At 46.8% G+C, this 24,690-nt stretch overlaps 1 protein-coding gene across 5 annotated transcripts in view; it reads right to left on the reverse strand.

Moving 5' to 3' along the window:
* The window catches only part of LOC140409368 (disintegrin and metalloproteinase domain-containing protein 12-like), a 653,965-nt gene that overhangs the window by 88,681 nt on the left and 540,594 nt on the right, over positions 1 to 24,690 (reverse strand). For 4 of the 5 annotated variants that reach the window (XM_072497813.1, XM_072497810.1, XM_072497811.1 and 1 more), the window contains exons 16-17: positions 20,615 to 20,807; positions 9,408 to 9,485 (exon numbers count right to left, since the gene is read on the reverse strand). In XM_072497813.1, the coding sequence (XP_072353914.1) occupies positions 9,408 to 9,485; positions 20,615 to 20,807 (271 nt within the window). The remainder of the gene's footprint in view (positions 1 to 9,407; positions 9,486 to 20,614; positions 20,808 to 24,690) is intronic. The other variant, XM_072497812.1, reaches the window with a different exon arrangement.

Here is a 24,690-nt window from a genome sequence, read left to right on the forward strand (position 1 = left end):
ATTGGATTTCGGCGGCAGCGGTGCGCAGGGGCCTTCTTGGAGGCGAGTAGTGAGTTTAAAAACCTTACCTTTACAGGAGCAGCCCATTGGATTTCGGCGGCAGCGGTGCGCAGGGGCCTTCTGGGAGGTGAGTAGTTAGTTTAAAAGCACTTACCTTTACAGGAGCAGCCCATTGGATTTCGGCGGCAGCGGTGCGCAGGGGCCTTCTTGGAGGTGAGTAGTGAGTTTAAAAACCTTACCTTTACAGGAGCAGCCCATTGGATTTCGGCGGCAGCGGTGCGCAGGGGCCTTCTGGGAGGTGAGTAGTTAGTTTAAAAGCACTTACCTTTACAGGAGCAGCCCATTGGATTTCGGCGGCAGCGGTGCGCAGGGGCCTTCTTGGAGGTGAGTAGTGAGTTTAAAAACCTTACCTTTACAGGAGCAGCCCATTGGATTTCGGCGGCAGCGGTGCGCAGGGGCCTTCTGGGAGGTGAGTAGTTAGTTTAAAAGCACTTACCTTTACAGGAGCAGCCCATTGGATTTCGGCGGCAGCGGTGCGCAGGGGCCTTCTTGGAGGTGAGTAGTGAGTTTAAAAACCTTACCTTTACAGGAGCAGCCCATTGGATTTCGGCGGCAGCGGTGCGCAGGGGCCTTCTTGGAGGTGAGTAGTTAGTTTAAAAGCACTTACCTTTACAGGAGCAGCCCATTGGATTTCGGCGGCAGCGGTGCGCAGGGGCCTTCTTGGAGGTGAGTAGTGAGTTTAAAAACCTTACCTTTACAGGAGCAGCCCTTTGGATTTCGGCGGGAACCGGAAGTTCGACCTCTGGCAAGTCCCCCCCCCCCAAATAAATTCTGGTGGAGAGGAAACCCGAGACACTACACGTGTAGTGTCTCCCACCCACCCTCCTCCTCTAACCTAATAATAAGACCCATTGGTGTAAGGTAAGTGCCATATTATATTATATATTATTAGCATTGTGCAGGCCAAGGATTGGAGGTGGAGGAGCAGTCTCTGTCCGCGAGAGAACCTGAGAACATCTCAGAAGGTAAGCAAGTGATTTTTACTTTTATACCTTTTTTCAAATTGTGTGTGTCGGGGGGGACAGAAAAGCTGTGACCTGAGTGGCTGGTTGGGATTCTAACCTACATTTTTTTTTTTTTGACTATTTGGGAACTAATTAAACATAACTTAATTATAATTTAGAGGATATCTAGAGGATATCTAAGCCAGAGATCGGAGGATATTATAGTTAGCTATCGCATTTCTATTAGAAATCTAGTGCTAGGAAACAGATAGTTGACAGTAACTTTGTAATTTAAAAAAAAAGTATTTATTAAAAAAAAAAGACAAATTTTAATTTTAATTAATTGACGCAATGTCAGTTAGAGGGGTGCTGTGCTCTGACTGTGAGATGTGGCAGGTCCGGGAGGCTTCCAGCGTCCTGGATGGCTTCATCTGCAGAAAGTGCACCCAACTGCAGCTCCTCACAGACCGCATGGTTCGGTTGGAGCAGCAATTGGATGCACTTAGGAGCATGCAGGTGGCGGAAAGCGTCATAGATCGCAGTTATGTAAGTGTGGTCACACCCAAGGTGCAGGCAGAGAAATGGGTGACCACCAGAAAGGGCAGGCAGTCAGTGCAGGAATCCCCTGTGGTTGTCCCCCTCTCGAACAGATATACCCCTTTGGATACTGTCGGGGGGGATAGCCTATCAGGGGAAAACAGCAGCAGCCAGAGCAGTGGCACCACGGCTGGCTCTGATGTTCAGAAGGGAGGGTCAAAGCGCAGAAGAGTAATAGTTATAGGGGACTCTATAGTCAGGGGAACAGATAGGCGCTTCTGTGGACGTGAAAGAGACTCCAGGATGGTATGTTGCCTCCCTGGTGCCAGGGTCCAGGATGTCTCCGAACGGGTAGAGGGAATCCTGAAGGGGGAGGGCAAACAGGTAGAGGTCGTTGTACATATTGGTACTAACGACATAGGCAGGAAGAGGCATGAGGTCCTGCAGCAGGAGTTCAGGGAGCTAGGCAGAAAGTTAAAAGACAGGACCTCGAGGGTTGTAATCTCGGGATTACTCCCTGTGCCACGTGCCAGTGAGGCTAGAAATAGGAAGATAGAGCAGACAAACACGTGGCTAAACAGCTGGTGTAGGAGGGAGGGTTTCGGTTATCTGGACCACTGGGAGCTCTTCCGGGGCAGGTGTGACCTGTATAAGATGGACGGGTTGCATCTAAACCGGAGAGGCATAAATATCCTGGCCGCGAGATTTGCTAGTGTCACACGGGAGGGTTTAAACTAGTATGGCAGGGGGGTGGGCACGGGAGCAATAGGTCAGAAGGTGAGAGCGTTGAGGGAGAACTAGGGAATATGGACAGTGTGGCTCTGAGGCAGAGCAGACGGGGAGAAGTTGCTGAACACAGCGGGTCTGGTGGCCTGAAGTGCATATGTTTTAATGCAAGGAGCATTACGGGTAAGGCAGATGAACTTAGAGCTTGGATTACTACTTGGAACTATGATGTTGTTGCCATTACAGAGACCTGGTTGAGGGAAGGGCAGGATTGGCAGCTAAACGTTCCAGGTTTTAGATGTTTCAGGCGGGATAGAGGGGGATGTAAAAGGGGAGGCGGAGTTGCGCTACTTGTTCAGGAGAGTATCACAGCTATACAGCGAGAGGACACCTCAGAGGGCAGTGAGGCTATATGGGTAGAGATCAGGAATAAGAAGGGTGCAGTCACAATGTTGGGGGTATACTACAGGCCTCCCAACAGCCAGCGGGAGATAGAGGAGCAGATAGGTAGACAGATTTTGGAAAAGAGTAAAAACAACAGGGTTGTGGTGATGGGAGACTTCAACTTCCCCAATATTGACTGGGACTCACTTAGTGCCAGGGGCTTAGACGGGGCAGAGTTTGTAAGGAGCATCCAGGAGGGCTTCTTAAAACAATATGTAAACAGTCCAACTAGGGAAGAGGCGGTACTGGACCTGGTATTGGGGAATGAGCCCGGCCAGGTGGTAGATGTTTCAGTAGGGGAGCATTTCGGTAACAGTGACCACAATTCAGTAAGTTTTAAAGTACTGGTGGACAAGGATAAGAGTGGTCCGAGGATGAATGTGCTAAATTGGGGGAAGGCTAATTATAACAATATTAGGCGGGAACTGAAGAGCATAGATTGGGGGCGGATGTTTGAGGGCAAATCAACATCTGACATGTGGGAGGCTTTCATGTGTCAGTTGATAGGAATACAGGACAGGCATGTTCCTGTGAGGAAGAAAGACAAATACGGCAATTTTCGGGAACCTTGGATGACGAATGATATTGTAGGCCTCGTCAAAAAGAAAAAGGAGGCATTTGTCAGGGCTAAAAGGCTGGGAACAGACGAAGCCTGTGTGGCATATAAGGAAAGTAGGAAGGAACTTAAGCAGGGAGTCAGGAGGGCTAGAAGGGGTCATGAAAAGTCATTGGCAAATAGGGTTAAGGAAAATCCCAAGGCTTTTTACACTTACATAAAAAGCAAGAGGGTAGCCAGGGAAAGGGTTGGCCCACTGAAGGATAGGCAAGGGAATCTATGTGTGGAGCCAGAGGAAATGGGCGAGGTACTAAATGAATACTTTGCATCAGTATTCACCAAAGAGAAGGAATTGGTAGATGTTGAGTCTGGAGAAGGGGGTGTAGATAGCCTGGGTCACATTGTGATCCAAAAAGACGAGGTGTTGGGTGTCTTAAAAAATATTAAGGTAGATAAGTCCCCAGGGCCGGATGGGATCTACCCCAGAATACTGAAGGAGGCTGGAGAGGAAATTGCTGAGGCCTTGACAGAAATCTTTGGATCCTCGCTGTCTTCAGGGGATGTCCCGGAGGACTGGAGAATAGCCAATGTTGTTCCTCTGTTTAAGAAGGGTGGCAGGGATAATCCCGGGAACTACAGGCCGGTGAGCCTTACTTCAGTGGTAGGGAAATTACTGGAGAGAATTCTTCGAGACAGGATCTACTCCCATTTGGAAGCAAATGGACGTATTAGTGAGAGGCAGCACGGTTTTGTGAAGGGGAGGTCGTGTCTCACTAACTTGATAGAGTTTTTCGAGGAGGTCACTAAGATGATTGATGCAGGTAGGGCAGTAGATGTTGTCTATATGGACTTCAGTAAGGCCTTTGACAAGGTCCCTCATGGTAGACTAGTACAAAAGGTGAAGTCACACGGGATCAGGGGTGAACTGGCAAGGTGGATACAGAACTGGCTAGGCCATAGAAGGCAGAGGGTAGCAATGGAGGGATGCTTTTCTAATTGGAGGGCTGTGACCAGTGGTGTTCCACAGGGATCAGTGCTGGGACCTTTGCTCTTTGTAGTATATATAAATGATTTGGAGGAAAATGTAACTGGTCTGATTAGTAAGTTTGCAGACGACACAAAGGTTGGTGGAATTGCGGATAGCGATGAGGACTGTCTGAGGATACAGCAGGATTTAGATTGTCTGGAGACTTGGGCGGAGAGATGGCAGATGGAGTTTAACCTGGACAAATGTGAGGTAATGCATTTTGGAAGGGCTAATGCAGGTAGGGAATATACAGTGAATGGTAGAACCCTCAAGAGTATTGAAAGTCAAAGAGATCTAGGAGTACAGGTCCACAGATCACTGAAAGGGGCTACACAGGTGGAGAAGGTAGTCAAGAAGGCATACGGCATGCTTGCCTTCATTGGCCGGGGCATTGAGTATAAGAATTGGCAAGTCATGTTGCAGCTGTATAGAACCTTAGTTAGGCCACACTTGGAGTATAGTGTTCAATTCTGGTCGCCACACTACCAGAAGGATGTGGAGGCTTTAGAGAGGGTGCAGAAGAGATTTACCAGAATGTTGCCTGGTATGGAGGGCATAAGCTATGAGGAGCGATTGAATAAACTCGGTTTGTTCTCACTGGAACGAAGGAGGTTGAGGGGCGACCTGATAGAGGTATACAAAATTATGAGGGGCATAGACAGAGTGGATAGTCGGAGGCTTTTCCCCAGGGTAGAGGGGTCAATTACTAGGGGGCATAGGTTTAAGGTGAGAGGGGCAAAGTTTAGAGTAGATGTACGAGGCAAGTTTTTTACGCAGAGGGTAGTGGGTGCCTGGAACTCACTACCGGAGGAGGTAGTGGAGGCAGGGACGATAGGGACATTTAAGGGGCATCTTGACAAATATATGAATAGGATGGGAATAGAAGGATACGGACCCAGGAAGTGTAGAAGATTGTAGTTTAGTCGGGCAGTATGGTCGGCACGGGCTTGGAGGGCCGAAGGGCCTGTTCCTGTGCTGTACATTTCTTTGTTCTTTGTTTGTTCTTTGACAGGTGACTCCAGACCCACAGCAATGTGATTGGGTCTAAAATGCTTTCTGGGATGGGGCAAGAAATGCTGGTCCAGCATGAAAGAATTTTAAAAAATGCCGTCAACATATTGATTCATTTGATTTGATTCTTTGTCACATGTACAGGGGCTGGTTTAGCACAGGGCTAAATCGCTGGCTTTTAAAGCAGACCAAGGCAGGCCAGCAGCACGGTTCAATTCCCGTACCAGCCTCCCCGAACAGGGGCCGGAATGTAGCGACTAGGGGCTTTTCACAGTAACTTCATTGAAGCCTACTTGTGACAATAAGCGATTATTATTTCATTTTCATGTACGGAAGTCCAGTGTATGTTTCTGTGGCCGAGGGAACGTACACAGCACGTACATAGGAGACAAAAGAATAATCGACAGAGTACATCGACAAGTGGTACATGGACCAACAGTGATTGGTTACAGTGCGGAACAAGGGGCCAAACGAAGCAAAGACATGAGCAATATGAAATGGAGAGGAAGCCATCAGCCCTCGCGCCTGCTCCAGCACTCGATAAGATCATGGGCGATCTGTTTGTGTTTCAAGTTCTACATTCCCATCTATTCCCGATGACCTTTGATCCCCTAACAGGATGAATAAAATAAGTAAAAAGTAGAAAAGTACGAGGGAGTTTGAATGGTCAGTGTGTTTATTTGTCTGCTGTTTGCCAATCTGTCAGCCAGGGATCTGGTAGTAGTGGTTGGCGGTGGGACAACATTGGCGAGACTGATTGAAATACCTGCCAGTTACCCCCCCCCCCCCCCCACCCCCACCTCCATTCCTGCGTCAATGGGGCCAGTAACACTACTCCAAAGAGAGTTCAGCGGTGGAAGAACCTTTGGGTTTATGTAGATCCACCTTGTGACAATAGCCAGCAAATGACATGAAATCTTCAGCTTCATCAGTCGAGGTGTGGAGAGCAACAAACAGGGAAATGATGCTGAAACACAACAGAAAGTTCTGGAAATAACCAGCATGCTGGTCGCAGCTGTGAATAGTCACCGGACAGGCCCACATTCATTCTTATACCGGAGAGAAGAGAAGATCATTGGTGAAGTAGCTGAAGATGATTAGACTGTGATATAAGACCATAAGACATAGGAGCGGAAGTAAGGCTATTCGGCCCATCGAGTTCACTCCACCATTCAATCATGGCTGATTTCAACTCCATTTACCCGCTCTCTCTCCCTAGCCATTAATTCCTCAAGAAATCAAGAATTTATCAACTTCTGTCTTAAAGACACTCAACGTCCCGGCCTCCACCGCCCTCTGTGGCAATGAATTCCACAGACCCACCACTCTCTGACTGAAGAAATTTCTCCTCATCTCTGTTCTAAAGTGACTCCCTTTTATTCTAAGGCTGTGCCCCCGGGTCCTAGTCTCCCCTGCTAATGGAAACAACTTCCCTACGTCCACCCTATATAAGCCATTCATTATCTTGTAAGTTTCTGTTAGATCCCCCCTCAACCTCCTAAACTCCAATGAATATAATCCCAGGATCCTCAGACGTTCATCGTATGTTAGGCCTACCATTCCTGGGATCATCCGTGTGAATCTCCGCTGGACCCGCTCCATGTCTTCAATCTGGTGATTGTCCTCCCACAAGTATGGTGCCAGTCACCACAACACAGGAAGGATCTGAATGTCCTTGAGAAGGTGCAGAGGAAAGTTACCAGAACGGTTCGAGGGATGAGGGGACTTATTTTTTTTAATGTATTTATTTATTTTTTCATGGAATGTGGGCATTGGCAGCTGAGCCAGCATTTATTGTCCATCCCTAAATGTCCTTAAAGGGGCAGTTAAGAGTCACCACATTGCTGTGGGTCTGGAGTCACGTGTAGGCCAGACCGGGTAAGAATGGCAGATTTCCCTCCCTAAAGGACATCAGTGAACCAGACGGGTGTTTACGACAATCGACAATGGTTTCATGGTCATCGCTAGACTTTCAATTCCAGATTTTTGTTGAATTCGAATTTCGTCATCTGTCATGATGGGATTCGACCCTGGGTCCCCAGAGCAGTATCCTGGGTCTCTGCATTACCAGTCCTGTGACAATACCACTACGCAACTGCCTCCCTAAGGTAGTGAGGACCTAGCTACAAGGTTCAGTTGGAGAAGTTGCGTCTGTTCTCCTTGAAGCATAGGATATTGAGGAGAGATCTGGATAGAGGTGCAGAAGATTATGGCACGGTGCACAGTGGTTAGCACTGCTGCCTCACAATGCCAGGGACCCGGGTTCAATTCCAGCCTCGGGTAACTGTCTGGGTGGGCTTCCTCCGGGTGCTCCGGTTTCCTCCCACAGTCCAAAGATGTGCAGGTCAGGTGGTGTTACAGGGTTATGGGGATAGAGTGAAGGCATGGGCCTAGGTGGGGGTGCTCTTTCAGAGTGTTGGTGCAGGTTTGATGGGCCGAATGGCCTCCTTCTGCTCTGTCGGGATTCTTGAATGACGGATCCAGGCATGAGAATGGAAAGCAGTTCCCACAGAAGGTGGTCCACAAAGTCAGATTTCGATTTAAGGGGCGAAATTCTCCCGAAACGGCGCGATGTCCACCGACTGGCGCCCAAAACGGCGCCAATCAGACGGGCATCGCGCCGCCCCTAAGGTGCGGAATGCCTTTGTTGCCCCGCCAGCTGGCGCGGAAATGACATCCCCGGGCGGCGCATGCGCGGGAGCGTTAGCGGCCGCTGACTGTTTCCCGCGCATGCGCAGTGGAGGGAGTCTGTTCCGCCTCCGCCATGGTGGAGACCGTGGCGGAGGTGGAAGGGAAAGAGTGCCCCTACGGCACAGGCCCGCCCGCGGATCGGTGGGCCCCGATCGCGGGCCAGGCCACCGTAGGGGCACCCCCGCGGTCAGATCGCCCCGCGCCCCCCCCCCAGGACCCCGGAGCCCGCCCACGCCGCCTTGTCCCGCCGGTAAGGTAGGTGGTTTAATCCACGCCGGCGGGACAGGCAATTTATCGGCGGGACTTCGGCCCATCTGGGCCGGAGAACCCAGCGGGGGGGCCCGCCAACCGGCGCGGCCCGATTCCCGCCCCCGCCAAATATCCGGTGCCGGAGACTTCGGCAACCGGCGGGGGCGGGATTCACGGCGGCCAACGGCCATTCTCCGACCCGCTGGGGGGTCGGAGAATGACGCCCAAGGTGTTGGACAAGAGATGCAGGGGGATTATGAGTCAGAACATTTATACACAGTGGCCAACTGATAATGATCTGGAACTCGCTGCCGAGGAGGCTGGTAGAAGCGGTGATGATCGATGGTTGCAAATGGAATCTTGATAGGAGCTTGAGGTACAGGATAGAATGTGAAAATGGCATTGGGTGGATTCCCCTTCAGAACCAAAATGCACCTAATGGAACAAAGAACCCTCTCTGTGCCATGTTAAACCTACCACTCGATGACACTCCTGTTCGGGACTATTGGGAGGTTTTGTACATTAAAGGTGATGTACAAATGGACGTTGTAATGAATCTGTTTCCACTGCACTTTAAGGAGGTGCATTCCAAATCTCAGCCACCCCCAGTGTGAACCATTTCTCTGTCTGTTTCTCTGTCTGTACTTACCTCAACTCCGTGTCCTTTGCTGCCCCATCCATTTTTTACTGCAAACTGTTTTCCCTCAGTTACTCTATCAAAGCTCCAACATAATTTTAACCGCCTCTATTAAACCTGCCCTTAATATAAGAACAAAAGGAACAGGAGGAGGCCATTCGGCCCCTCGAGCCTGCTCCGCCATTCATTATGATCAGGGTTGATCATCAAGTTCAATACCCTGACTCCCCCATACCCCTGGATCCCTTTAGCCCCAAGAGCTATATCAACTCACTCCACACATCCCTTAATTCCCCGCAGGAGTAAAAATCTCAACTTGCTCTCACTGAAAATAAAATCTCACAGAACTGAAGCATTTATAGCTCCTGACAACATTTCAATAAAGATCCCCACCACGCTATACATCTTTTCAAATGTGCAGTGCCCAGAACTGAAAAGGTTTTAAGGGCAAACGAATAGTTGATAAAGATTCAGCATTTGAATATCATTACCCCATCAGTCTGATAGTAGAGATTCATTTCATACCCCTTTGTTATTGCAGGCCTGGTCACAGTTTTGTACATTAAACACGGCCACATCCTGACACTTGGTATCAACACAGGCCTGTGGGACAAAAAATACATCATTGTCATCACTGTGTTGCTGTCATTGGGTTTCAGTAATGCATCAAAACGTTCGACTCCAGACTCTGAGAATCAGTCAGGGTTTGGGGAGTTGGACTGGAAACATTTGATGGACCAGTTGTCGATGCCGACGCTGGGAATAGTCAGGGAATTCTGGGAATTGGATAGTCAGATTCACTGATTCCAAAACAGCGTTAACGTGCCGGGAAGTCTCAGCTGGAAAGAGAGGAAAAGGATTAACATCAGAAATGGAGAAAATGGGAAATGTAACAGGTTTTTTGCAAGAGGCGGGGGGAAAGGGGAAGGATTTATGACAGGGGATTGATAGATATGATAGAATTTACAGTGCAGAAGGAGGCCATTCGGCCCATCGAGTCTGCACCAGCTCTTGGAAAGAGCACCCTACCCAAGGTCAACACCTCCACACTATCCCCATAACCCAGTAAGCCCACCCAACACTAAGGGCAATTTTGGGCACTAAGGGCAATTTATCATGGCCAATCCACCTAACCTGCACATCTTTGGACTGTGGGAGGAAACCGGAGCACACGGAGGAAACCCACGCACACACGGGGAGGATGTGCAGACTCCGCACAGACAGTGACCCAAGCCTGAATCGAACCTGGGACCCTGGAGCTGTGAAGCAATTGTGCTAACCACTGTGCTACCGTGCCCCCCTTCTTGACTATTGTTATGAGCCAGTGTTTAGAAACCTCCAAAGTATATCATGGAGTTCACCTGACCTACAACTGTTTATTGATTTTGGTTACGATGAGCACACGGGACTGCCTTTCAGCTGTTATTCAACAGAGGCCTTCAGCACTTTTAATCAAAGACAAACTTTATTCTGCGAATTTAGTTAACATTTTTATAAACACACACAGTCAGCATTTCTATCAACTACCAACAGAAATACCCCACACAGCTACAGTACTCTACATATAACCCTAAATAAATGCCCCCCTTAAACTGTTCCAATTCAATAACAAGTCCCATAAACCAGAAACCCCCTTTTCAAAGGAGTGGCCCAGCCCCCAGCACTCAGACCTGGTATACACTCTTGTTTTCTTTTCAAAACAGCAGGTTTGAATTCCTTCCAGAAAGCAATTATTTCTTTTCGAGTTATCAAGCAGTCTGGAAACAGCTTTTAAACTGAAGGGCGAGAGACGCTCCAAGATACTCGTCTGTCTGAATCCAGCAGCCAAATGCGAAAACGAAAGGAAAAAACTCAGATCCACCAAAACAAGCCCAAACCAAAACGAATGTAAACCTCTGAGCCACAGCCCAGCTCCACCCACACAATGACATCACTGAAACCCTGTGATAAGACAAATAATTTCTTAAAGGGTCACTCCCATGACACCTCCCCCCAAGAAAAAAAAATAAACCATCACCTTCAAAGATGGTTTCATTTTTCACCTTTTCACTTTTCCAATCAGAACAATTGACAATAAATGTACATTTTTTAGACGAAAGCAAAACAGGCAAAGATTGAGAATAATGCAGCCCATTTTATTTCTTCTTCTTCCACCATCGAACCTACTTCTCTTCATCACATACGTGACAAAGCATCGGCTATCACGTTTCCTTGTCCTGCCACATGTATAATTCTTAAATGAAATGGCTATAATAATAAACTCCATCGAAATAGTCTGGCATTTTGAATCCTGAATCACTCCAAATATCCAGGTTCTCTGGATCTGTAAAGATTTAATCACCTGCTAATGGTCGCATTCCAAGCATTGTTTGGCATCTTTGAATCTGTCCATATATGTGTTTCTGGAACAGACCTCTTCATTCACCTGAGGAAGGAGCAGTGCTCTGAAAGCTAGTGACATCGAAACAAACCTGTTGGACTTAACCTGGTGTTGTAAGACTTCGTACTCCAAAAATGTCAATGGATTATGATCAGTATATATAATTGTTTCAGACGAATTGCTGGTCACATAAATATGAAAATGTTGCAAAGCCAACACCAAGCTCAAAGTCTCCTTTTCAATTGTTGAATACTTCCCCTATCATTCAATTTCTTGGAAAAATATCCAATAGGCTGCTCTATTCCTTCAGCATCACCTTCGCCCACATCACTCGATTTCAGCGGGAGCGGTGCGCAAGTGATTTCAGGGGGGTAAGTTTATCCTTTAAAAACACTTGCCTTCACAGGAGCAGGCCAGTCAATTTCAGCGGGAGCGGTGCGCAAGTGATTTCAGGGAGGTAAGTGTATCCTTTAAATACACTTACCTTCACAGGAGCAGGCCAGTCGATTTCAGCGGGAGCGGTGCGCAAGTGATTTCAGGGAGGTAAGTGTATCCTTTAAATACACTTACCTTCACAGGAGCAGGCCAGTCGATTTCAGCGGGAGCGGTGCGCAAGTGATTTCTGGGAGGTAAGTGTATCCTTTAAAAACTCTTACCTTCACAGGAGCAGGCCAGTCGATTTCAGCGGGAGCGGTGCGCAAGTGATTTCAGGGAGGTAAGTGTATCCTTTAAAAACTCTTACCTTCACAGGAGCAGGCCAGTCGATTTCAGCGGGAGCGGTGCGCAAGTGATTTCAGGGAGGTAAGTGTATCCTTTAAAAACACTTACCTTCACAGGAACAGGCCAGTCGATTTCAGCGGGAGCGGCGCGCAAGTGATTTCAGGGAGGTAAGTGTATCCTTTAAAAACTCTTACCTTCACAGGAGCAGGCCAGTCGATTTCAGCGGGAGCGGTGCGCAAGTAATTTCAGGGAGGTAAGTGTATCCTTTAAAAACACTTGTCTTCACAGGAGCAGGCCAGTCGATTTCAGCAGGAGCGGTGCGCAAGTGATTTCTGGGAGGTAAGTGTATCCTTTAAAAACTCTTACCTTCACAGGAACAGGCCAGTCGATTTCAGCGGGAGCGGTGCGCAAGTGATTTCAGGGAGGTAAGTGTATCCTTTAAAAACACTTGCCTTCACAGGAGCAGGCCAGTCGATTTCAGCGGGAGCGGTGCGCAAGTGATTTCAGGGAGGTAAGTGTATCCTTCAAAAACACTTGCCTTCACATGAGCAGGCCAGTCGATTTCAGCGGGAGCGGTGCGCAAGTGATTTCAGGGAGGTAAGTGTATCCTTCAAAAACACTTACCTTCACAGGAGCAGGCCAGTCGATTTCTGCGGGAGCGGTGTGCAAGTGATTTCTGGGAGGTAAGTTTATCCTTTTAAAAAAACACTTCTTTTCTGTTTTATTTTTTTCGACCCGCGGACTTCTGGGAAGACCCCCCCTCCCCCAACCAATAAATTCTGGTGGAGAGGAAACCCGAGACACTACACGTGTAGTGTCTCCCACCCGCCCTCCTCCTCTAACCTAATAATAAGACCCATTGGTGTGAGGTAAGTGCCATTTTATATTATTATTATATTATATTATTAGCATTGTGCAGGTCAAGGTTCGGAGGAGGAAGAGCAGTCTCTGTCAGGGAGAGAACCTGAGAACATCAAAGACACTCAGAAGGTAAGTAAGTGATTTTTACTCATTTTTACTTTTAGACCTTTTTCAAATTGTGTGTGTCGGGGGAAACTGAAGTGACATCACAGAAAAGCTGTGACCTGAGTGGCTGGTTGGGAATCTACACTAAATTAAAACAATTAAGCATTGGTAACTAATTAAACATAATTACTTAATTATAATTTAGAGGGGTATCTAAGCCAGAGATCGGAGAGTACTATATTTAGCTTTCGCATTTCTATTAGAAATCTAGTGCTAGGAAACAGATAGTTAACAGTAACTTTGAAATTTTTTGAAAAATATATAAAAACATTTTTTTTTTTTTTTTAAATTTAAATTTTAATTAATTGACGTAATGCCAGTTAGAGGGGTGCAGTGCTCTGACTGTGAGATGCGGCAGGTCCGGGAGGCTTCCAGCGTCCCGGATGGCTTCATCTGCAGAAAGTGCACCCAACTGGAGCTCCTCACAGACCGCATGGTTCGGTTGGAGCAGCAATTGGATGCACTTAGGAGCATGCAGGTGGCGGAAAGCATCATAGATCACAGTTATATAAATGTGGTCACACCCAAGGTGCAGGCAGAGAAATGGGTGACCACTTGAAAGGGCAGGCAGTCAGTACAGGAATCCCCTGTGGCTGTCCCCCTCTCGAACAGGTATACCCCTTTGGATACTGTCGGGGGGGATAGCCTATCAGGGGAAAACAGCAGCAGCCAGAGTAGTGGCACCACGGCTGGCTCTGATGTTCAGAAGGGAGGGTCAAAGCGCAGAAGAGCAATAGTAATAGGGGACTCTATAGTCAGGGGCACAGATAGGCGCTTCTGTGGATGTGAAAGAGACTCCAGGATGGTAAGTTGCCTCCCTGGTGCCAGGGTCCGGGATGTCTCCGAACGGGTAGAGGGCATCCTGAAGGGGGAGGGCAAACAGGCAGAGGTCGTTGTACATATTGGTACTAACGACATAGGCAGGAAGGGGCATGAGGTCCTGCAGCAGGAGTTCAGGGAGCTAGGCAGAAAGTTAAAAGACAGGACCTCTAGGGTTGTAATCGCGAGATTACTCCTTGTGCCACGTGCCAGTGAGGCTAGAAATAGGAAGATAGAGCAGCTAAACACGTGGCTAAACAGCTGGTGTAGGAGGGAGGGTTTCCGTTATCTGGACCACTGGGAGCTCTTCCGGGGAAGGTGTGACCTATATAAGAAGGACGGGTTGCATCTAAACCGGAGAGGCATAAATATCCTGGCCGCGAGGTTTGCTAGTGTCACACGGGAGGGTTTAAACTAGTATGACAGGGGGGTGTACACGGGAGCAATAGGTCAGAAGGTGAGAGCATTGAGGGAGAACTAGGGAATAGGGACAGTGGGGCTCTGAGGCAGAGCAGACAGGGAGAAGTTGCTGAACACAGCGGGTCTGGTGGCCTGAAGTGCATATGTTTTAATGCAAGAAGTATTACGGGTAAGGCAGATGAACTTAGAGCTTGGATTAGTACTTGGAACTATGATGTTGTTGCCATTACAGAGACCTGGTTGAGGGAAGGGCAGGATTGGCAGCTAAACGTTCCAGGATTTAGATGTTTCAGGCAGGATAGAGGGGGATGTAAAAGGGGAGGCGGAGTTGCGCTACTTGTTCAGGAGAATATCACAGCTGTACTGCAGGAGGACACCTCAGAGGGCAGTGAGGCTATATGGGTAGAGATCAGGAATAAGAAGGGTGCAGTCACAATGTTGGGGGTTTACTACCTGCCTCCCAACAGCCAGCGGGAGATAGAGGAGCAGATAGGTAGACAGATTTTGGAAAAGAGTAAAAACAACAGGGTTGTGGTGATGGGAGACTTCAACTTCCCCAATATTGACTGGGACTCACTTAGTGCCAGGGGCTTAGACGGGGCGGAGTTTGTAAGGAGCATCCAGGAGGGCTTCTTAAAACAATATGTAGACAGTCCAATAGGGAAGGGGCGGTACTGGACCTGGTATTGGGGAATGAGCCCGGCCAGGTGGTTGATGTTTCAGTAGGGGAGCATTTCGGTAACAGTGACCACAATTCAGTAAGTCTTAAAGTACTGGTGGACAAGGATAAGAGTGGTCCTAGGATGAATGTGCTAAATTGGGGGAAGGCTAATTATAACAATATTAGGCGGGAACTGAAGAACATAGATTGGGGCGGATGTTTGAGGGCAAATCAACATCTGACATGTGGGAGGCTTTCAAGTGTCAGTTGAAAGGAATTCAGGACCGGCATGTTCCTGTGAGGAAGAAGGATAAATACGGCAATTTTCGGGAACCTTGGATAACGAGAGATATTGTAGGCCTCGTCAAAAAGAAAAAGGAGGCATTTGTCAGGGCTAAAAGGCTGGGAACAGACGAAGCCTGCGTGGAATATAAGGAAAGTAGGAAGGAACTTAAGCAAGGAGTCAGGAGGGCTAGAAGGGGTCACGAAAAGTCATTGGCAAATAGGGTTAAGGAAAATCCCAAGGCTTTTTACACGTACATAAAAAGCAAGAGGGTAGCCAGGGAAAGGGTTGGCCCACTGAAGGATAGGCAAGGGAATCTATGTGTGGAGCCAGAGGAAATGGGCAAGGTACTAAATGAATACTTGCATCAGTATTCACCAAAGAGAAGAAATTGGTAGATGTTGAGTCTGGAGAAGGGTGTGTAGATAGCCTGGGTCACATTGAGATCCAAAAAGACGAGGTGTTGGGTGTCTTAAAAAATATTAAGGTAGATAAGTCCCCAGGGCCTGATGGGATCTACCCCAGAATACTGAAGGAGGCTGGAGAGGAAATTGCTGAGGCCTTGACAGAAATCTTTGGATCCACACTGTCTTCAGGGGATGTCCCGGAGGACTGGAGAATAGCCAATGTTGTTCCTCTGTTTAAGAAGGGTAGCAAGGATAATCCAGGGAACGACAGGCCGGTGAGCCTTACTTCAGTGGTAGGGAAATTACTGGAGAGAATTCTTCGAGACAGGATCTACTCCCATTTGGAAGCAAACGGACGTATTAGTGAGAGGCAGCATGGTTTTGTGAAGGGGAGGTTGTGTCTCACTAACTTGATAGAGTTTTTCGAGGAGGTCACTAAGATGATTGATGCAGGTAGGGCAGTGGATGTTGTCTATATGGACTTCAGTAAGGCCTTTGACAAGTTCCCTCATGGTAGACTAGTACAAAAGGTGAAGTCACACGGGATCAGGGGTGAGCTGGCAAGGTGGATTCAGAACTGGCTAGGTCATAGAAGGCAGAGAGCAGCAATGGAAGGATGCTTTTCTAATTGGAGGGCTGTGACCAGTGGTGTTCCACAGGGATCAGTGCTGGGACCTTTGCTCTTTGTAGTATATATAAATGATTTGGAGGAAAATGTAACTGGTCTGATTAGTAAGTTTGCAGACGACACAAAGGTTGGTGGAATTGCGGATAGCGATGAGGACTGTCAGAGGATGCAGCAGGATTTAGATTGTTTGGAGACTTGGGCGGAGAGATGGCAGATGGAGTTTAATCCGGACAAATGTGAGGTAATGCATTTTGGAAGGTCTAATGCAGGTAGGGAATATACAATGAATGGTAGAACCCTCAAGAGTATTGAAAGTCAGAGAGATCTAGGAGTACAGGTCCACAGGTCATTGAAAGGGGCAACACAGGTGGAGAAGGTAGTCAAGAAGGCATACGGCATGCTGGCCTTCATTGGCCGGGGCATTGAGTATAAGAATTGGCAAGTCATGTTGCAGCTGTATAGAACCTTAGTTAGGCCACACTTGGAGTATAGTGTTCAATTCTGGTCGCCACACTACCAGAAGGATGTGGAGGCTTTAGAGAGGGTGCAGAAGAGATTTACCAGAATGTTGCCTGGTATGGAGGGCATTAGCTATGAGGAGCGGTTGAATAAACTCGGTTTGTTCTCACTGGAATGAAGGAGGTTGAGGGGAGACCTGATAGAGGTCTACAAAATTATGAGGGGCATAAACAGAGTGGATAGTCAGAGGCTTTTCCCCAGGGTAGAGGGGTCAATTACTCGGGGGCATAGGTTTAAGGTGAGAGGGGCAAGGTTTAGAGTAGATGTACGAGGCAAGTTTTTTACACAGAGGGTAGTGGGTGCCTGGAACTCGCTACCAGAGGAAGTGGTGGAAGCAGGGACGATAGGGACATTTAAGGGGCATCTTGACAAATACATGAATAGGATGGGAATAGAGGGATACGGACCCAGGAAGTGTAGAAGATTGTAGTTTAGTCGGGCAGCATGGTCGGCACGGGCTTGGAGGGCCGAAGGGCCTGTTCCTGTGCTGTACATTTCTTTGTTCTTTGTTCTTTGTTGAACCACTTTGAATGGTTTGGTATAATCGGGGATGACTAACCCAGGAGCAGTGGTTATCACAGCCTTCAGGCCGTCACGTGCCTGTTGACACTCCGCTGTCCACTGAAATGTGCTACGCTTCTTCAGCAAGTCCGTCAGTGGAGCGACCACACTGCTAACATTCGGCACAAATTTACAGTAAAAAAACACTTGTGCCAAGAAATCGCATTATTTCCCTTAAGTTGAGGGGATTAGAAACTCCTCAATAACCTTTGTTTTCACATACCATGGGACCATTTGTCCACGTCCAATTGTATGGCCAAGGAACGAGACTTGGGCCTTTCCAAACTCACTTTTGGCTAGGTTTATCACCAAACCCGCCTCCTGAAGTCGATCGAATAACTCCATCAGATGCTTCAAATGTTCTTTCCATGTCTGACTAAAAATCACCAGATCGTCGATGTATACCGCACAATTGGGTAATCCTGAATCAACTTTGTTCACCGTTGAAATGTGGCTGGGGCGTTTTTCATGCCAAATGACATAATTTTGAATTGGTATATACCACCTGGAGTCACAAAAGCTGAACTCTCCTTCGCCCTTTTGGATAAAGGTACCTGCCAGTAACCTTTAAGTAAATCCAGTTTGGAGATAAATGCTGATTGTCCCACCTTCTCAATGCAATCCTCCACATGTGGGATAGGATAAGAGTCCATTTTTGTAACTGCATTAACCTTTCTATAGTCCACACACAACCATTGGGTATCGTCTAGTTTCGGTACCATCACTATGGGTGAGCTCCATTGGCTGCAACCCACTTCAATTATGCCATTCTTCAGCATACTCTCAATCTCTCTGTTAACCTGTGCCACTTTTCAACGATTCAGTCTATATGGATGTTGTTTGATTGGAACAGCATTTCCCACATCTACATCATGTATAGCCATTTTAGTACTTACCAATTTATCTCTACAAACTTGCCCATGTGATATCTCTTTCAGATCAGTTTGATTTTCCTCTGGAAGGTAACTCGAATTGATTCAAATTTTTAAGAACATCCTCGTTTTCCAATTTAATTTGAGGTATGTCAAATTCACAGTCATCTGGATTTGGTTCGTCACTTTGAGTTAGAATCATTAAAACCTCCTTTTTCCCTCCTTCCCTTTCAAAGTACCTTTTAAGCATATTCACATGACACACTCGGTGAGTCTTCCTTCTATCTGGTGTTTTTACCACATAATTCACCTCACTTAATTTCCTTTCAATCTGATACGGTCCACAAAACCTAGCTTTTAAAGGCTCACCTACCACTGGTAACAACACTAAAACTTTATACCCACTGGCAAAACTACGAATTTTTACTTTCTTGTCCGCTACCTGTTCATCACATTTTGTGCAACTTTGAAATGTTGCTAGCCAATTCACCTGCTCTGTTTAATCGTTCGCTAACATTTGACACGTAATCCAATAATGTTATTTCAGACTACTCACTCACCAATTTCTCCTTAATCATTTTCAGTAGTCCTCTTACCTCATGACCAAATATTAGTTCTAAAGGACTGAATTTGATTGACTCATTCGGTGCATCCCTAATTGCAAACAGTACAAATGGAATTCCTTTATCCCAATCCTCTGGATTATCGTGACAATACGCCCTCAACATTATCTTTAACATCTGATGCCACCGTTCTATCACTTCCTGCGATTCTGGATGGGACGCAGTTGATTTAAATTGTTTTACTCCAAAGCTATCCATAACGTCTTTGAATAACTTTGAGGTAAAATTTGATCCTTGATCCGATTGTATTTCTGTAGGTAGTCCATATCTGGTAAAGAATTTAAGTAATTCCTCCACAATCCTTTTAGCTGTAATATTATATACTGGAATGGCCTCTGGAAACCTAGTAGACACATCCATTATAGTCAAAAGATATTGATTCCCACTTTGTGTTTTAGGATGCCGTCCTACACAATCAATTAAGACCCTTCCTCAAATGCCGGAATGGGTATTAAGGGCGCTGGTTTTATCACTGCTTGAGGTTCCCCTATCACTTGACATGTGTGACATGATCAACAAATTTTAACTACATGTTTATGTAGTCCATGCCAATAAAACTGTTTTTTTATTTTAGCTTGAGTTATCCTTACTGCCAAATGACCTCCCACTGGTACCTCATGTGCAACTCGCAACATCTTTCCATATCCTACCGGCAAACCACTTGATGAACTTCCGCCCACTTTTCATCCGCCTGCATATGTAAAGGTCTCCATTTTCTCATTAAGACATCATTTTTAAGGTAATAACACTCTGGTATACTCTCAGATTCCTCTTCCATATATGCTTTCTGATATATGCTTTTTATTTCTCTATTTCTATGATGTAACTCCGCTAATTTTGCTGAACTACAAATATCTGAATCGCGAGCAGAAACTTACAGCCAAGCTCCGCACACATGAGTACGGCCTCAACCGGGACCTTGGATTCATGTCGCATTACATTCACCCCCCACCATCTGGCTTGGGCTTGCGAAATCCTACCAACTGTCCTGGCTTGAGACAATTCACACCTCTTTAACTTGGGGTTACCCCTCTCTCCAGTTGCTCCGTCTGGACCTGTAAAGACTTAATTACCTGCAAAGACTCGCATTCAAAGTATTGTCTGGCATCTTTGATTTTGTCTATATATATGTTTCTGGAACATACCTCTTCATTCACCTGAGGAAGGAGCAGCGCTCCGAAAGCTAGTGACATCGAAACAAACCTGTTGGACTTTAACCTGGTGTTGTAAGACTTCGTACTGTGCTCACCCCAGTCCAACGCCGGCATCTCCACATCTTAAAAATATCCGCCTCATCCTCCACCTGTTCTTGTTCTTTTCCAACCATCTGATCAAAAATCGTTTTTGATAATTCAACTTCAACTTTATCGTCCGGTTAAGAGAAATTGTGAATGTCGCCAACAATTAGCCATGATGGTGATGACTGGCGGAGCAGGCTCGAAGAGCCAAAGGGCCTCCTTCAGCTCCTATCTCCTATGTAACAGGTGCTGCCTAATTAAAGGTAAGCAGAGGTTTGAGGAACATCATTGGATTTACTGTTGAGGTTGGATGTGGGCGATGTCATTGTCGTTCTGTCTCTGCACCAAGGGAAGTGGCTCGTCAGGAAGTCACAACAATGAAGGTGATGGAACAGGAGGAGAATGCGGAGAAACGAGGGCATTGCGAGCAGTGTAGAGGAGGATGGATGTCTTTAACCATGGACTGGGAACGGAGATGGGCGGCATGAACGCTGGGACAGAATGACTGGGGAGAGTGGAACAGTGTCAATTCCTCCAGTGTTAATATTGCTTGATATTGACTGGGGTTTGGTTACCTTGTTATCTCCACACTTGGTTCCTTGTTGAACTAGGTCTGGACTGTTGGAATCAGGTAAAGTTGAAACTGTTCCTCGGCAAACGTACTTCACACCCGCAACAGTCAGTGTGGTGGTCAAAATATTCAGATTCCCTCCTTGGAGTGGAGTGGTGTTTCCACCTTTACACTGGATTTTTCCACACCCTATATTCCTGTCGGAGAGACACAAGTGATTAAAACCTTCTTTGTGCTGAGTTCACTGAGGTCTCTATTGCTACCCGGTCCAGTCCGTGTGTGGATTACATTCAGCCGCCTCTCAATCTTCTATTTGTGATTCTACATTTCACAATGGCAGCAAGGCCATTCTGCCCCTCGTCCTCTCCTACTATAGAAGCACTAGTGCCAAACGACATCCCACTGGTATTTCAATGATCCGAATGCTTGCTTTTCTTCGACCTGCTGCTCAGTCAAGATGTTAAACATTTTTGAGGCCAGTTATTTCCTGACGATGAGTTTTATGTTTGGGTCAGCGCTCCTGCTCGTCCTAGCTGCACATTAGAATGATTACAGCACAAGAGAGTGACCATTTAATTTTTTTCCAACTTATAAAAGGTAAGAGAGAGGCAAAAATAGACATTGGACCACTGGATAATGTAGCTGGAGAAGTAATAATAGGAAACAAATAAATCGCAGAGGAAATGAATAGTTACTTTGCATCGGTCTTCACGGAGGAAGACACCAGTGGGATGCCAGAGCTCCAGGAGAACCAGGGGGCAGAGGTGAGTGCAGTGACCATTACTAAGGAGAAGGTTCTGGGGAAACTGAAAGGTCTGAAGGTGGATACGTCACCTGGACCGGATGGACTACACCCCAGGGTCCTAAAAGAGATAGCTGAGGAAATTGTGGAGGCATTAGTGATGATCTTTCAGGAATCACTGGAGGCAGGAAGGGTCCCAGAGGACTGGAAAGTGGCTCATGTAACACCCCTGTTTAAGAAGGGAGGGAGGCAGAAGACGGGAAATTATAGGCCGGTTAGCCTGACTTCGGTGATTGGTAAGCTTTTAGAGTCTGTTATTAAAGATGAGATCGCGGAGTACTTGGAAGTGCATGGTAAAATAGGACTGAGTCAGCACGGCTTCGTCAAAGGCAGGTCGTGTCTGACAAATCTGTTATAGAGTTCTTTGAGGAGGTAACAAGGAAGTTAGACAAAGGAGAACCAGTGGACGTGATGTATTTAGATTTCCAGAAGGCCTTTGACAAGGTGCCGCATAGGAGACTGTTAAATAAGTTAAGAGCCCATGGTGTTCAGGGTAAGATCCTGGCATGGATAGAGGATTGGCTGACTGGCAGAGGGCATAGTGTGGGGATAAAGGGGTCTTTTTCAGGATGGCAGCCGGTGACTAGTGGTGTTCCTCAGGGGTCTGTGCTGGGACCACAACTTTTCACAATATACATTAATGATCTGGAAGAAGGAACTGAAGGCAGTGTTGCTAAGTTTGCAGATGATACAATGATCTGTAGAGTGACAGGTAGTATTGAGGAAGCAAGGGGGCTGCAGAAGGACTTGGACAGGCTAGGAGAGCGGGCAACAAAGTGGCAAATGAAATACAATATGGAAAAGTGTGAGGTTCTGCACTTTGGAAGGAGGAATTTAGGCATAGACTATTTTCTAAATGGGGAAATGCTTCGGAAAGCAGGAGCACAAAGAGACTTGGGAGTCCTTGTTCACGATTCTCTTAAGGTTAACGTGCAGGTTCAGTCGGCAGTTAGAAAGGCAAATGCAATGTTAGCATTCATGTCGAGAGGGCTAGAATACAAGACCAGGGATGTACGTCTGAGGCTGTATAAGGCTCTGGTCAGACCCCATTTGGAGTATTGTGAGCAGTTTTGGGCCCCGTATCTAAGGAAGGATGTGCTGGCCTTGGAAAGGGTCCAGAGGAGGTTCACAAGAATGATCCCTGGAATGTAGAGCTTGTCGTATGAGGAACGGTTGAGGACTCTGGGTCTGTACTCGTTCGAGTTTAGAAGGATGAGAGGGAATATTATTAAAACTTACAGGATACTGCGAGGCCTGGATAGAGTGGACGTGGAGAGGATGTTTCCACTTGTAGGAAAAACTAGAAGCAGAGGACACCATCTCAGACTAAAGGAACGATCCGTGAATGGTTGTTGCAGGTGCCGGGGTTTAGATATTTCAGTAAGTTCAGGGAAGGTGGTAAAAGATGGGGAGGGGTGGCATTGTTAGTCAAGGACAGTATTACGGTGGCAGAAAGGACGTTTGATGAGGACTCGTCTACTGAGGTAGTATGGGCTGAGGTTAGAAACAGGAAAGGAGAGGTCACCCTGTTAGGGGTTTTCTATTGGCCTCTGAAAAGTTCCAGACATGTAGAGGAAAGGATTGCAAAGATGATTCTGGATAGGAGCGAAAGCAACAGGGTAGTTGTTTTGGGGGACTTTAACTCTCCAAATATTGACTGGAAACGCTATAGTTCGAGTACTTTAGATGGGTCTGTTTTTGTCCAACGAGTGCAGGAGGGTTTCCTGACACAGTATGTAGATAGGCCAACGAGAGGCGAGGCCATATTGGATTTGATACTGGGTAATGAACCAGGACAGGTGTTAGATTTGGAGGTAGGTGAGTACTTTGGTGATAGTGACCACAATTCGATTACGTTTACTTTAGTAATGGAAAGGGATAGGTATATACCGCAGGGCAAGAGTTATATCTGGGAGAAAGGCAATTATGATGCGATGAGGCAAGACTTAGGATGCATCGGATGGAGAGGAAAACTGCAGGGGATGGGCACAATGGAAATGTGGAGCTTGTTCAAGGAACAGCTACTGCGTGTCCTTGATAAGTATGTACCTGTCAGGCAGGGAGGAAGTGGTCGAGCAAGGGAACCGTGGTTTACTAAAGCAGTCGAAACACTTGTCAAGAGGAAGAAGGAGGCGTATGTAAAGATGAGACATGAAGGTTCAGTTAGGGCTTTTGAGAGTTACAAGTTAGCTAGGAAGGACCTAAAGAGAGAGCTAAGAAGAGCCAGGAGGGGACATGAGAAGTCTTTGGCAGGTAGGATCAAGGATAACCCTAAAGCTTTCTATAGATATGTCAAAAATAAAAGAATGACTCGGGTAAGAGTAGGGCCAGTCAAGGACAGTAGTGGGAAGTTGTGCGTGGAGTCCGAGGAGATAGAAGAGGTACGAAATGAATATTTTTTGTCAGTATTCACACAGGAAAAAGACAATGTTGTTGAGGAGAATACTGAGATTCAGGCTACTAGACTAGAAGGGCTTGAGGTTCATAAGTAGGAGGTGTTGGCAATTCTGGAAAGTGTGAAAATAGATAAGTCCCCTGGGCCGGACGGGATTTATCCAAGGATTCTCTGGGAAGCTAGGGAGGAGATTGCTGGGCCTTTGGCTTTGATCTTTAAGTCATCTTTGTCTACAGGAATAGTGCCAGAAGACTGGAGGATAGCAAGTGTTGTCCCCTAGTTCAAGAAGGGGATTAGAGACAACCCCGGTAACTATAGACCAGTGAGCCTTACTTCTATTGTGGGCAAAGTCTTGGAAAGGTTTAGAAGAGACAGGATGTATAATCATCTGGAAAGGAATAATTTGATTAGAGATAGTCAACACGGTTTTGTGAAGGGTAGGTCGTGCCTCACAAACCTTATTGAGTTCTTTGAGAAGGTGACCAAACAGGTGGATGAGGTTAAAGCAGTTGATGTGGTGTATATGGATTTCAGTAAAGCGTTTGATAAGGTTCCCCACGGTAGGCTACTGCAGAAAATATGGAGGCATGGGATTCAGGGTGATTTAGCAGTTTGGATCAGAAATTGGCTAGCTGGAAGAAGACAAAGGGTGGTGGTTGATGGGAAATGTTCAGACTGGAGTCCAGTTACTAGTGGTGTACCACAAGGGTCTGTTTTGGGGCCACTGCTGTTTGTCATTTTTATAAATGACCTGGAGGAGGGCGTAGAAGGATGGGTGAGTAAATTTGCAGATGACACTAAAGTCGGTGGAGTTGTGGACAGTGCGGAAGGATGTTACAAGTTACAGAGGGACATAGATAAGCTGCAGCGCTGGGCTGAGAGG

This window comes from Scyliorhinus torazame, chromosome 3 (assembly GCF_047496885.1).
Source record: "Scyliorhinus torazame isolate Kashiwa2021f chromosome 3, sScyTor2.1, whole genome shotgun sequence".
NCBI lineage: Eukaryota > Metazoa > Chordata > Chondrichthyes > Carcharhiniformes > Scyliorhinidae > Scyliorhinus > Scyliorhinus torazame.